The sequence below is a fragment of the Drosophila elegans genome, unplaced genomic scaffold, assembly GCF_018152505.1.
Source record: "Drosophila elegans isolate 14027-0461.03 unplaced genomic scaffold, ASM1815250v1 contig_476, whole genome shotgun sequence".
In the NCBI taxonomy this organism is placed as follows: Eukaryota; Metazoa; Arthropoda; class Insecta; order Diptera; family Drosophilidae; genus Drosophila; species Drosophila elegans.
The window spans coordinates 24,326,768-24,339,914 of record NW_024545863.1 but is presented as its reverse complement, the minus strand read 5'-3'; the positions used below and the strand labels follow the sequence as shown (position 1 = coordinate 24,339,914).

Below are 13,147 nucleotides of genomic sequence, written 5' to 3'. Positions count from 1 at the left end.
TTGGACAGAGTTTTCAAGAGAAGGAAAGAGATATAGACAGAGAGAACCGGCAAAATAGACAGAGAAACTAATGCAATTACTCACGTTTATTTATTATAGTGTTTACCCGTTAGAGATAAAATAAAACTATGGATGAATGAAATTAACAGTTAGTCACATCCTCAATAATAATTTCGGAGCAAAATCGTAAGTCAGTATGATAATACACATTCCGCTACACATTTCGTTTGCAGTTGAAAATCCAAATATCTTGAGCAAAAACTAATAGGCATGACACAACACACACACACGTTGATCCAATCAAACTGAAACGTTTACTATTGTACATATGTACATATATCCAAACTCAATTAGCTATGGATCATTGGGTTCTATTTGCGTTGTATAGCGAATCAATTGACTCGTTTCCCCACTATTCCACAGTAATTGCATTTTTCATAATAGATAAACTTACTTGCAAATAAATAATAAAGCATTTTCTTCTTAATTACTTTTCGCTTTTAAAGTATATATTGTTACTCAGTTTATTTGTCAAAATTAAATATTTAATAACTTAGTCAACAAATGCCATGCATCATGGCAATGGGATGCGGTTAATAAATAGGACACTGCCCATAGAACAGGAGCGGGGGAGGGGGCATTAAGAGTACATAGACTAGTGCGTACATAAACCTAGGCTAGAGTTACGGCTAAGGTGGATCGGTTGGATTAGATGGACGATCAGTCCCGCGTATGATCGCGAATCCAGTCCAGATACTCAGTGACACGTGTGTAGACGCCTGTGAAAGGTGTTTAAATTAATTTGCACTATTTAAAAGAAAGAAGAATATCTTACCAGGATAGCCAGGCTCCCCACACTTGTTGCCGAAGGACACCACTCCCAGTTGAACCCAGTGGGAGTCATAGCGCATCATCAGCGGACCGCCAGAGTCGCCCTAATTTGATAGGGTATGTTAGAGTACCCCTTCTATGTGTACACTTTTATACCAACTCACCTGACAAGCATCCACTCCACCATCGGAGTATCCTGCGCAGATGAAGTTCTCGTTGATCGGCTGGAAGTAGCTGCGATCGCAGTCCTCGTTCCGCCAAATGGGAAGCTCCGCCTGCCGCTGACTGGTGGACTCCTTGCCGCCGTAGTAGGTGGTGCCCCAGCCCACGACGGTGGCTCTTCGTCCGGGAAGACGCTCCTTGGGCGGCATGCGAACACCCTTTGGCAGGCACACGGGGATCACGTACTTCGACTTCCTCACGGGCTTATCCAGAACCAAGATGGCAATGTCGTTGTAAAAACCAATGCGGGAGAAGCTGCATTTGGAGGGTCATTTAATTTAGTAATTAATACCTTTTGAATGGCAGAAAAACCTACCGCTCGTGGGTGCGCACTTCCTTGACGGCAAAGGTCACGGGATCGGAGGGTTCGGCATCCGTGGAGAGATCGATGTCACCCAACCGGACTGTAAACTGACGGGCAGCAAATCTAAATGGAAAACCAGGAATTAAAACCCATAGTATGGTAGGTAGTCTAGCAACCTCTTACGGTTTCTGCCGCGAGTCGCGGGTGCAATGCGCCGCCGTTAGAATGTATTTGGAACCAATTAGAGAACCACCGCACCAGAACTCCGTGCGCTTGGGTCCGTGCAGGAAAATAGCCGCCATCCAGGGCCACTGGCCATTCGGCGCCTCCACTCCGCCCACAATTCTGCCCGTGGAGTACTCCTGCTGGCCACACTCATCGGGATCCACGATATTGTTGCCCATCTCGTCCAAACCTTCGGGCTCCAGCGGTACCTCCGTTGTGGTGGTCGTCGTTGTGGTCGGTGGTTTCTTTTGGGGAATGAGCACCAGGCCCGAAGTGGGCCGCGTGGTGGGGCGGACAGTACTCTTCTTGGTGGGTTGCGTGGCCTTGGTGGTGCTGGTGGTGGTTGTGGGTCGCGTGGTCAGCCGCAAAGGCTTCTGGGTGGTCAGGACAGTGGAAGATGCGGCAATGGGACAACACACGCCCGGCACATAGAGGCTCTTGAAGCAAAGGGACTCCCTCAAGCTGCTGAGATTGAGCAGCAGGGCGGGACAGCTGCTGAGATCCTCGCAACGTCCGCGCCTGCCATTCGGCGTCTTGCAGTGGTTCTCCACATCCTTGCCCGTTCCTGCCTCTTCGCTAGCATCTGCGAACTGATCCGAGGGACGGAGGGTGATGGATGCTTCTGTAGTCGAGGTGCTTGTCGTGGTCCTCGGAGTGGTGGGTATCTTGATCTTCTGCTGCGATTGCTGAGCTCCCTGAACTGCAGGGATTGGGACTACCTCTTCACTCGGCTTCTTAACCTTCAGCTTATTCTTGTTCTTCTTCTTTTTCTTCTTCAGCTTGAGCTCCTTGTTCTCCACAAACATGGGCGATGGGTCATCTACGCCGATCCTCTTCGTGGCCACTTGGATAACACTGAGATTAGCAGGCTTTCCAGCTGGCAGTAGACTATTAGCAGAGAGTGTAATGGGTAGAGTGTCCATCAGTTTGTCTGAGACTCCTGGAAGGGGTTCTGATTTTCCCAGAGGTGAGGAAGTAGATGATGGAGCCACTTCAGTGGTGCTGGAAACACCCAAAGCTGGGCTGGAGGACTGACTGCTGTCCTGACTCTTGTCCTCAACCCCTTCCGTTTTGGCCTGATCCTGTCCACCGCGGGTTATGTCCACCAGCATGTGGCCCACATGATTCAGAGCTCCCAGGGTCTCCGAGATGCGATTGAAGGTGGATTGTGAGAGCAAACGGGGAACGGATTCGTTGCTGCCCTCCGACTGCTCCTCATCGCTATCGTAGTACTCGCTGGAGCCCTCCACATCGTCCTCATCCTCGTCGGTTGAACTGGACTGCTGACTGCTGCTACTGCCACTGCTAGCCGAGCTCTGACTCAGACCCAAGTCCTCGTCCAGCTGGCGACCCAGTCTTCGGTCGTGCAGATGCGGCTGAAAGAAAGACGCTGCCTTAAGGGTTAAAGTTATGAATGTCCGTGCACAGCGAACCGCATATTGATCACACTTACCGTCGTTGGTCAAATGAAGCGGCTGCTCCTCATCGTCGGCGTCATCTTGTTGCCCTCGCACAGGCAGAAATGATCCTAAAGAGAGCACTGAAAAACAAATTAATGTTTATTCCTTGCAATTAACATAAACAGTATAGATGAAGTAACAAAAATAAAATAAATATCATCGGCTATATACTAATTATCAATCTTATAAAAGTCATTATATTTATAGCTATCGGTAATGGCATAATAAACTTTAAAAAAAAAAACGAAATTTACTGCAATATAGTTATTCAGGCAAAATTAACAAGTTATTTTTATGAAAAACCATTGTGAATAATTTCTCAATGAACTGGACGATAAGCTATAATAAAAAACGTAACCAGTGTTGTTTATGCACTTTGATGGAGAAAATTAAATAGATAAAACTTTTCTTTTTCTAATGCACTTGCAATTTGTCCGTTTGACAGTTATGAAACGCACTGCTTACACAGTTTTGTAAGCAGGAAGTATTGGAGATCCGCGAGCCCCTAACTGACCTAACTCACTTCAAACCGAACAATGGCCCTATGCAAAGTCTCTCGTTGTCGTCGCCGGTTGAATAATGTCACAAATTGGCATTACGCATCTGCGGACCACCCCCACCTCCCTTGGGCCTCAAATGAGAAAGTATGTCGTTGTTCAACTGAAGCGCTTAATGTTTATTTAGTTGTGTGCTTATTTTGCTTGGCTGCCGTGACATAATCTCAGTTCGTTTGGGTTGGATTGCTTTGGTTTTTTAAATGGGCTTGTCTCTGTCTGCTTAATGACTCTACAATTTTTGGTGGAGAAGATCTCCCCGAAGAGGAACTTCCTCCTGGATGATTCTTTATGTAAGTTATCGCGCCCCAAGGTCGCTAAAGATTTCACCTCGCAGCGAAGGAAAACAAAATTGATTATCTTGCGGTGATTTGGGTTAAGCTGCTACAGTTTCGGTTTTATTTCGCCTTTTTCTGCTTTATTTTGATTTTCTTGTTTTGCTTTTATGCCAGATTCGAAGGCGGCTCATTAACATTTTTCGAGGTGTGCACTGCAACTTTGCCACTTTCACTTGGAATTAAAATTGCCCATACCAAATGGCAATGCTTTATTTTGTTGGTGCGCGCCCCAACACAATGAAATATTGGCCAATTATAGGGCTTATATAGAAATGATTTCTTGGGAAAAGTGAATGCCCCGGAGGCCCTAGACAGACTAAGCACATTCGCTATGGATATGTGCTCTCTTTTTGGTTCATTGTTGTTCGGACTTTTGTGCATTTTGACCCAAAAAAGTGTCACACATTGTGTTAAAAGAAAAAAGTGAAAATTCTTTGAAATATCAGTAAATCAAAATTATTTCTTAAGAACTTTATGTTATGTGACATATCTTAAGCCACTGAGCAACCGACAAGCGATTGGCTTAAAGTTTCAAGAGATTTTATAGCCATCTTAAATTCAATTTATTAGTATAAACACATTAATATGCAAAAATGTTTTTCTATAAATCTAAAGTAAATTTTATCTATATTTTTATCCTAAACGTAAACTTAAGTTTTAATCCAATTAAGGAGTTTCGTAAGCTGCAGCCAACCGAGTTTACTGTAATTGCATGGTGAACGAAAGTGAAAATCCCCAAGAAAGCAGTTGAGATGTCAACGGTGCTGCTGGAAAACTACCAAGTAATCCTCACAGAGAGGCAGAGGGGAACCAAAGAAAAGCACAGCTGCTGCACATATTTCCGAAGCGGCAGAAATAACATAAAATTGAACACTTCATGGTCAGGCAATTGGCCAAACCGCCTGGAGTTTTGGCACCGGCAACGTCCAAAACGACTTAAAAGCCAACAAACAGCGGCGTTGACAAGTTTTTTTTGTTGTTGCATAATAGATGGTCAAGCCTGGCGTTGCGGTAATACCAAGAAACACGTACACAAGTGTACTTCGGGCCAGGGGAGATCTGCGATTGGCCTTGGTGTTCGTATCTATGTAATTTGCATGCCAGCTGGTTTCTTTGGCTCTGACGTCACCGAGCGGAAGTTTTATTGGCAGTGGCGGGCAAAGAAAGTTGCAAGCCACCTCACGTTGCACGTATCATGGTGATGGCCACGAATAAAAGTTATGTTTACCTCAATCATCAGCTGCATTTAGACTTTCGATTGATGCGCAAGTTCGTTGCCTAAGTCTTTTGTTTTCCTTTATTTTTTTTTGCGCAGCCCATTAGCACAAATTAACCATAAGCCGACCATAAACTGTTACCAAATTTCCAATACATTTTTGAGATGGCCAAATCTAGGTTAATTTAGGGCCAATCCTCCCTGCATTTGCTATTGTATCTTATCGTTTTGTTTTTTATACCAACCTAGGCAGAGCAGAAACACCTTCGCTTGCATCGTGCCGAGCATCAACTTAAAATGCAGTTTCCGTTTTTAGTTCACAAAGCTGTCGAACATTTGCCGAATAATGTGGTAGTTTCGTTCACTTTTTTGTTTACTATTATTTAACACACTCGACGAAAGGCGACCGCGCTGCTTGTGATGACGAACCCAACGAAAACGACTCCGAACGAAAATGAAAGTGTTAAAAAGTGTTAAGCTGCGTCGACGTTTTATTTTATTTTCGTTTTCGTTATCTTGGCTTAGCTGAACCACAATTTAGCCTTGGTTTAAACTTTTATGAGCTGCCAATTGCTTTAATTGAATTTTGTAATATATATTTTTATTAACGCCCCGCTTGGATTGCGAAACGACCGAGAAATGTGCACGAATTTCACTTTCTTTCCCTGTCTGCACGACTTCAACAAGGTGTTTTTGGCAGTTCACACACCGAGGTGCAATTGCATCGAGATTATAAGATCGGTTTATTTTTTGGGGCCTCTTAAAGGGTTTTTCGAAGTTGAGCGGAGTGTGCGGCCTGCTTCCGTGTGCCGTTGCTGCCCGAGTTCGACTGAAATTAAAACTGAAACTGCAAAAGCCGAAGACAACATCACACCAGCAGCAACAACATAACATTTTGTGGCGTCGTTGTCAGGCAGCTTTGGCCTTTATTGTTGTTATTGTCGATGGAGCATTTCGTTTCATTTTCGTTTCGGCTTTGAAAGAAATGGTGCGGAGGCATGGGGATTGGGTTTGGGGGAACTTAAGAGCCGCGACGGTAGCCGTGAGGTTGTCAGCTGGATTTTTACTTTCTTCAGACTTTGGGCATTGTCTGTGTAAGAGCTGAGACTTTGAACTCTCAGAGAGGGATTTTCCTGTTTAAAAAGGAGGTAATATGTAGATACATCTATTAAAAACTAAATTAATATTTGACCAACTTAGACATCTTGCGTTCCTTGAAAATTGAGCTCATTCAACCAATTTGCATTGAGCACGCCCACATAGTGCTCAACCTTAGGTATTTCCCAGTTCAAAAAACACAATATTTGCGCAACCTTTGCTTATTTTTCCGCTCTCGAAGCCTCTGCCAATGCAATCCACTCCATCGAGTACTGGGCCCGTGTTCAATGTGGTTTTCGGATGGATGAATCATAGTGTGGTTTCCCCAAAACGAAGCGAACTCTTTTGCCTGGCCTACTTCAAATGCAAATGGTTAAGCCGCAAACATACAAAGAAACATATGATTGATCGTCGCACCATAAAGAGGAAACACCCAAAACAAAATTAACCAAAAATTTAAGTGGAATTGAGGTGGTGGTAAATAATTACAAGGCTTTAGGACTAAATTATAACTTCCATCTCTGATCTCTCGGATCTGCCATCTCTTCCACAATTTCCATCTGCCTATCTTTGGCTGAATAGGTGAATTTGGTTTTCGTTTTTTTTACTCTTTGCTCGAGCGTCACTAACGACCGTGAAAAGGCAAAAGCGTAGAGCGTGTGACCAACATAATTAATTGGGTATTCATAAGTCTGTTCCTCTTCACCCTGCAGTTGTTTTACAACAACTGTGAAAGGTAGAAAACCGAGCCAGTTCCATTGTTCCACCCAATGTTGACACCTTTAAAAGAAAAAGCAGCGAAAAATAAACTTAAACTGCTACTGCATAAAAAGAAGACGATGAAAAGGTGTTAAAAAATGAATAGTTTGGCCAAATGGCTGAGAAATTATTATGTGAGAATATAAACTAGCCAGTTACCTCCCCAACTAGCAGTTGAACCTTAAACAGTACTCCTTTGCGCAGCTTGCGTTTAGCTTATGCAGCATAAAAGCTTTTTTCCTACAAAGGGTTTTGGTACAAATTATTATATTCAAAGTTCACAGATAAAAGAAAAAGCTTTCTTTCTGAATTTGCTTGTTTCAAAAAGAAAGTATAAAACAACATTTTCAAAAATATTTTTTGATACAAATACTGAAATAAAAATATGTATTTAACCCACAATGTTAAATGGATTCTCGATTTATTTACAATTAAAAGCATTTGTTTGAGACATTAAATTACAATTCACTTAATCTACACCAGCTACTACGTCACTTGATTAACTTTAAGCATTTTAGGAATTGAATTGGTAATTTGTAATTTATCCTGACATCCTCTCCGTCAATTTTTATGTGTTTCGTGGTTCAACAATCATCTATGTTTAAAATTCATTGACTTAAAGCTTGTGCGTGAAAGCTTAAGATTAATTTTGCGATATACGTTTCGATATATGTATGCGAACAATCAACGTTTAGCACTCGACTGGAGCGCCAGTGCCAGAGTTACCTAGCGAACTGTATGTACAGGGCAAAGGTGGTCTTGCAGGTCTTGCAGGTCTTACAGATACTCGTAGAACACGCACCAGTAGATGCCGTTCAGGCTGGCGAAGAGGGCGGGGAACAGGACGCGCGAGGAGCGGTCGATGTATATGGCCCGCTTGAGCCGCTCCTGGGCGGGGGTCAGCTTGGGCTTGGGAAGTTCCGGTTCCGGTGCCGCCGGCGGCGGAGGCGGTGGCGGTGGCACAATCGTGGGTGTCAGAATGATGCGCGACTCCTGTCGCGGAATCCACGGACCGTCAGCGTCCAGCGGCGGTCGCACCACACGTCGCGTGGTCGTAACAATCTAATAAAATTAAAAAACAATCTTAATGTCATGATTCTTAAACTTTTAAACTTATTTAGTATAAAAAAAAAAAACCACAGGACAGTACATTAAATCAGCCGAATTTCAACTGCATGAGTCATGTCGCTCTGTTTTGATAAAAACATTTATTAAAATTCTGTGTTTCTTAAAAAAACAAACAAAAATCTTTTCGGTTGGAATGCACATATGATTTAGATAAAAAATTCAACCAAAAAGATAACATTTTCTCTCCCAGGGTTGCATTCAATTAAATATTTTCGGTACTGACTTAGCCCTGAGCGCTGTTGTGTAGAAATCAAGGTGTCTTAAACTTTCATTTTTATTTTAACTATGGAAAAATGTAGTTTTAAATAAAAAAAATAAATGAAATCTTTATTTTTCCTATTGCATAAACCAATTAAATATGTTAATAATTACATTATTATGTTTTAAGTTTATTTTAAGTAAGTTTATATGTTCAATTTTACTATGGGGTTTTTTTCTGGGTGTTGTCTTACTAAAAAATTACATATTTCTAAGCTACTTTAGCTTACCCTCCTGTTTTTGGTCATCTCGTCGAAGATCTTCTCAATCTTCTCGATTTTCTCATCAGCCAGTGGCAGCATGGTGGCTTGCTGTTTGCTGGCCGTTGAATTGCTGCCTCCTGGAGGAGCGCCCTCGCCCTCCTTTTTCGTCCCATCACCGGCCACCGGCTTGGGAGGATAGGCCATCGGCTTGGGAATGGGCGTGTCGCTCAGGACGATATTGATCAGACAGTACTCCATGAGGGCCATGAACACGAACACCGTGCAGACGGACATGAAGGCGTCCACGGCCTTTAAATAGGAAACCGGTGGCAAGGACGACTGCGATTTGGCGTGCTGCGTGGATAGGGTGAGCAGGGAGGTTACGCCCAAGGTCACGCGGGCAGGAGCCGCCTCCGGTTTGATCCAGAAGGATACCCACGACATAATTACAATCATGCAGGTGGGTATGTAGGTATTGAAGACATAGTAGACCAAGCGACGTTTCAGGGTGAAGACCACCTCCAGACAGGTGAAGTTGCCCGTGGAATATACCTGTGTGCAGTCCGCCGTTTCATTCCGGATGAGAGCCACCTGCGGCAGCTCGATGTTTTCGTCCACAACCAAGGGTGTGGTGGGATCCCACTGGAAGATTAAGTCGTCCGTGGTGTGGGAGACTTTATAAAAGGTAATACATTTTATTAAATTATCACTGGTTCAAAATACTGAAATTGGTGGTAAACGAAGCATCGGCAGCATTGCAGACAACTGATCCACCGTTTACAACCATCTTGAGAAATCTTACGGCTCTCCATTTGCAGCTTGCACTCCTGGGTGTCGTGCGGATAGATGGCAAAGTTCATGATGCAGGACAGCTTTAGCGTCAGTTTGACCATGTAGAGTATCGTCTTGTCCTTGTACAGCCACATGTAGTGATTTGGAATGGTCATCGTCTGGAACGTTACCGATTTGGCGTTTTTAAAGAACGAATCGGGCCGCCACATGTTCTTTAGCCAGTCCACCTCCAGCAATCGATATTCCTGCGTCATGTTCTCTGGCAATCGCAGACGGTGATCCTTCCAAGTCTGAGCAAAGAACACATCAGCCACATATGTCATGGAGTTCTCGTCAATAGAGTCCAGACCCATCACAGTCACATGAAAGTAGACTATCGTGGGTTGGCCCTCCTTTTTAGGCGGTCTCATCTTATCGTAGCGCTTGATGTCCTCGGGAAGAATGTCGGTTATGGCCAGACTTTGTCTTTATTTAACGCAATAATTAAGTTTCAATAATGGCAGGGTTGGCTAAAGTCGCGCTCCTATACTCACTGAAACTCCCCTTTGGCGTAGTGCTTCAAGCAGATGGTGCAGATCACCAGAATAATTATTTGGACCACCATTACTATCTGAGCTATTCCTGTTATAAAGGCACCAAATTTATAATCTTCATTAAAAAAAACGTAATAGATGTAAGTGTACTGTTTCTAAGCGAAAAAATCTTTAAAAAAATGTATAATATTTTTAATTTTATGACCAATGAATTATTTTTAGAAATTAAATGAAATACATTCAGATGTTCTGAATTCTGAATCAGAACATCTCTATTAAATCTTTATATAACTGATTTAGAAGAAAATCTTCATGGAAAACAATCATTGATTTTAAATTAAATTCTCCGAGTCCTTCATGAACCCTATTTTCGATGGGAATTAGTATTATTCTCAGGGTTCTTCCTGCCGAGTGTGTGACGAAAAGTCGTCGCCGATGCAAACAACTTGAAACGATTTCCCGGCCTGTTCCGTGACCTTGCCACCAGGTGCGGAGGATCAAAGGCTTTCGAAGGGTCTGCCCTGGCATTGACAATGCATTGGCATCGAGAGCGATTGACACGAAAATAGAAACAATTATGCCGCTTAACCAAGTAAATAAAATGGAGGCTAATTGAGGCCTAGACAAAGGAACAGTTGCCTTCGACAATGGATAGCCTCGGCATTGGGAGGCGTTGCGTCCGAATGCAGGATGGCAACCCTGGCCGCAGGGCACAGACAGCAATACCTGTCGTCCTCCCAGTCGCTCGCTGCACAATACCGTCTTAATTCACAATTAAAGCCACTCGAAGGGGCACAATGTGGGAGGTGGACGTGGGCGTTCCGTGCCTTAAGTGGCCCATGCGCCTTTTTATGCACTCGCGAGGGTGCCACGCCCCCTGCTCATGCACCCGCCCCAATCGCACATGACGAACACGGAGAACAAAACGGGCAATGAAGGAATCCTGCCAGTGCTACAGAGCCCCCATTAGACAAGGACAATTGCCACGGCTCTCGGCACAAGTCTGAGGTTTTCATTCTTCTGGGGAAATTGGGACAACTTAAAGAATCAGCGATTTCGAATAATGAATTCGCTAATAGGATTTAATCAATGTTGTCCTTTTAAACTGTATTTAAGATAAAATTTACTAAGTGACTCTTTTACAGTTGCAAAAGTTGGGAAAAACTTTAGGACTTAAATCAAATTTAATTTATATACTAGCATTAAATATGTCTAGGAAATCAAATCAAGGAAAGTTATAATATAATACTTTTAATAACAATATTAATCTTAGCGTAGCATAGAACGAGGAAACGGGCTAAGAAAAGTTGAATTAGATTGAATCTATATATCTAATCATAATTAATTACTTCAGTCAATAACTAAATTTAAATTACAAATTTACTTGTCTAGGAATAATTTATTGTGAGAATAATGTTGTTTAGACATGACATGAATAAAGCTTATAGCATTATTTAGTTCTGCTTTTCTCTTTAATTAACCCATAGACGTTTTGAAAAAATTAGCCATAGAAATAGGCTCAAATAATTTTGCAGCTTGAAACCAATGGAAAACCAAACAATTTTATGTCACATCTCTTAAATGGTTGGGAAAATCTCTCAATACGTCAATTTCATTAACTTAATATTTTTAAATTTAAAAAATATAAACGGAATAACAAATTATTACTCACTTAACGGATGAATTCAAAAATGCCCCTTCCCTCGCAGTCAACTATAGTTATTTTTTTTATCGAAGCGAAAGGATTCTGTTTGATTTCTGGAATCTTCACAGAGATTACATAACCATCAGCTTGACGCCCTTGCTGACATGTTTAGAAAACACCACTTTTTGTAGACTTCCCGAAATATTTTAAAATGTTTATAGTTGTGTCAAAGTCGTATTTTATGTTTTGAAAAATATTCTGTGCACTTTAGCATTTATTAGATGACTGAACTATTTTTTAAGATTTTGTTCTTTCCGTTTTGAACGTCTTAGCCGTTCGAACTTTCGCTGACAACTGACAGTTGGAGGCGAACAGATTTGAATTTAAAACGTTGCCAGGCACGAACAGAAATTTCACCAACGAAGGATGCAGGATGCTTGACGCGATGTTGGTATGAGTGCCCGTGCGTGTGGGTGAGTCCTCTTCCGACCAGGGGGAAAAACAAAAGTGAAAGCCGCCGGAAATGTAGACTTTAATATTTGGAGAACAAGGAACTATCGGCGAAAAACCGTGTATGCTAGCCTGTTTGCAAATGCGTCTATATATAGGACAGGCAAATATCCTTTCCCAACCAGGGCTGCATCACCATGGGTCTGTGTATTTGTCACTTAACATAATTTCCTCGAGTGCTTTGGCATTGCCTCTATGTGCCACATAATCTGCTCGGCTCTGTCGTCATCGACATTGTTGTCATCTTACCCTTCTTGCCCAGAACATAATGATGCACTGCAGGATGTGGAGGGCAGGACCTTCAATTCTCATCGTGGCAGGATGCGACATACGTGTATCGATTCGATGTGTTTAATTCGAGGGTAAAAAATCTTGAATATGTTGCAGTAGTTTCCTGATTTTATTTGTCTACACTTGGACTCTTTACTTCTGAGCACTTTTCAATCAATTTTCTTGTTAGTCCTTCCTTAACAAGTTCTCCGCAAGTTGCCAAGTGGCCCCAGAAGTGGCATTTGTCGCATCAAAAGTTGGGGCCAGTGGCATCCACGAGGGGATGCAACACTTGGAGACCCTGGCTAATGAATGCAGCGCCACGGTAATCCGATGATCTCCCTGCTGACGTCACACGGAGTGCACAAGTTGAACAACAAAGAATTGGAAATAAAAGCCAGAGGAGAACTGCTGTGAAAATCAAGTTTAATGAAATGACAAAAGGAATAAATAGGCAGGGAAATCGAAAATTTAGAGGTAGGGTTTAATGGAGGAACCCATAATGAGAGCTTTGCTGCAAACGTATAAGTCCTTTAAGGAACAAAATTATAAACATAGGTAAATTAAACTTGTTTGTAAAAATCAATTTATAGTATTATTATTACATTCAATACCTTTTAAATTAAATTAATTGAACATTTTGTATATATGTGTAGAAAAAAGAATGAAAACTTTGTACTCATTGTTTTTTGATCAAAAATCTCCATAACTAAAAAAAACTCATCTTTTGTAAGAGTCTGGAAAAAAAAGTTTAAAAGTATAAAAAAAAAACAAATTTCCGATTATTTAGTTACCTTATTA

General features: G+C 42.1%; 2 protein-coding genes across 2 annotated transcripts; both read right to left on the bottom strand.

Moving 5' to 3' along the window:
- Positions 1–484: 484 nt before the first annotated feature.
- LOC108136928 (plasminogen) lies at positions 485–5,966 on the bottom strand. The gene is made up of 7 exons (XM_017258402.2): positions 5,396–5,966; positions 3,036–3,122; positions 1,541–2,972; positions 1,370–1,480; positions 996–1,308; positions 836–935; positions 485–779 (listed from the first exon to the last, which is right to left on the bottom strand). Exons 1-7 carry the CDS (start codon positions 5,436–5,438, stop codon positions 721–723), a joined length of 2,145 nt encoding a protein of 714 aa, XP_017113891.1. The 5' UTR covers positions 5,439–5,966; the 3' UTR covers positions 485–720.
- A 1,477-nt stretch (positions 5,967–7,443) lies between these two features.
- LOC108136703 (glycine receptor subunit alpha-4) lies at positions 7,444–11,902 on the bottom strand. Its single transcript, XM_017258028.1, has 5 exons — positions 11,594–11,902; positions 9,922–10,009; positions 9,399–9,853; positions 8,624–9,270; positions 7,444–8,069 (listed from the first exon to the last, which is right to left on the bottom strand). Exons 2-5 carry the CDS (start codon positions 9,990–9,992, stop codon positions 7,785–7,787), a joined length of 1,458 nt encoding a protein of 485 aa, XP_017113517.1. The 5' UTR covers positions 9,993–10,009; positions 11,594–11,902; the 3' UTR covers positions 7,444–7,784.
- Between the last annotated feature and the right edge of the window lie 1,245 nt (positions 11,903–13,147).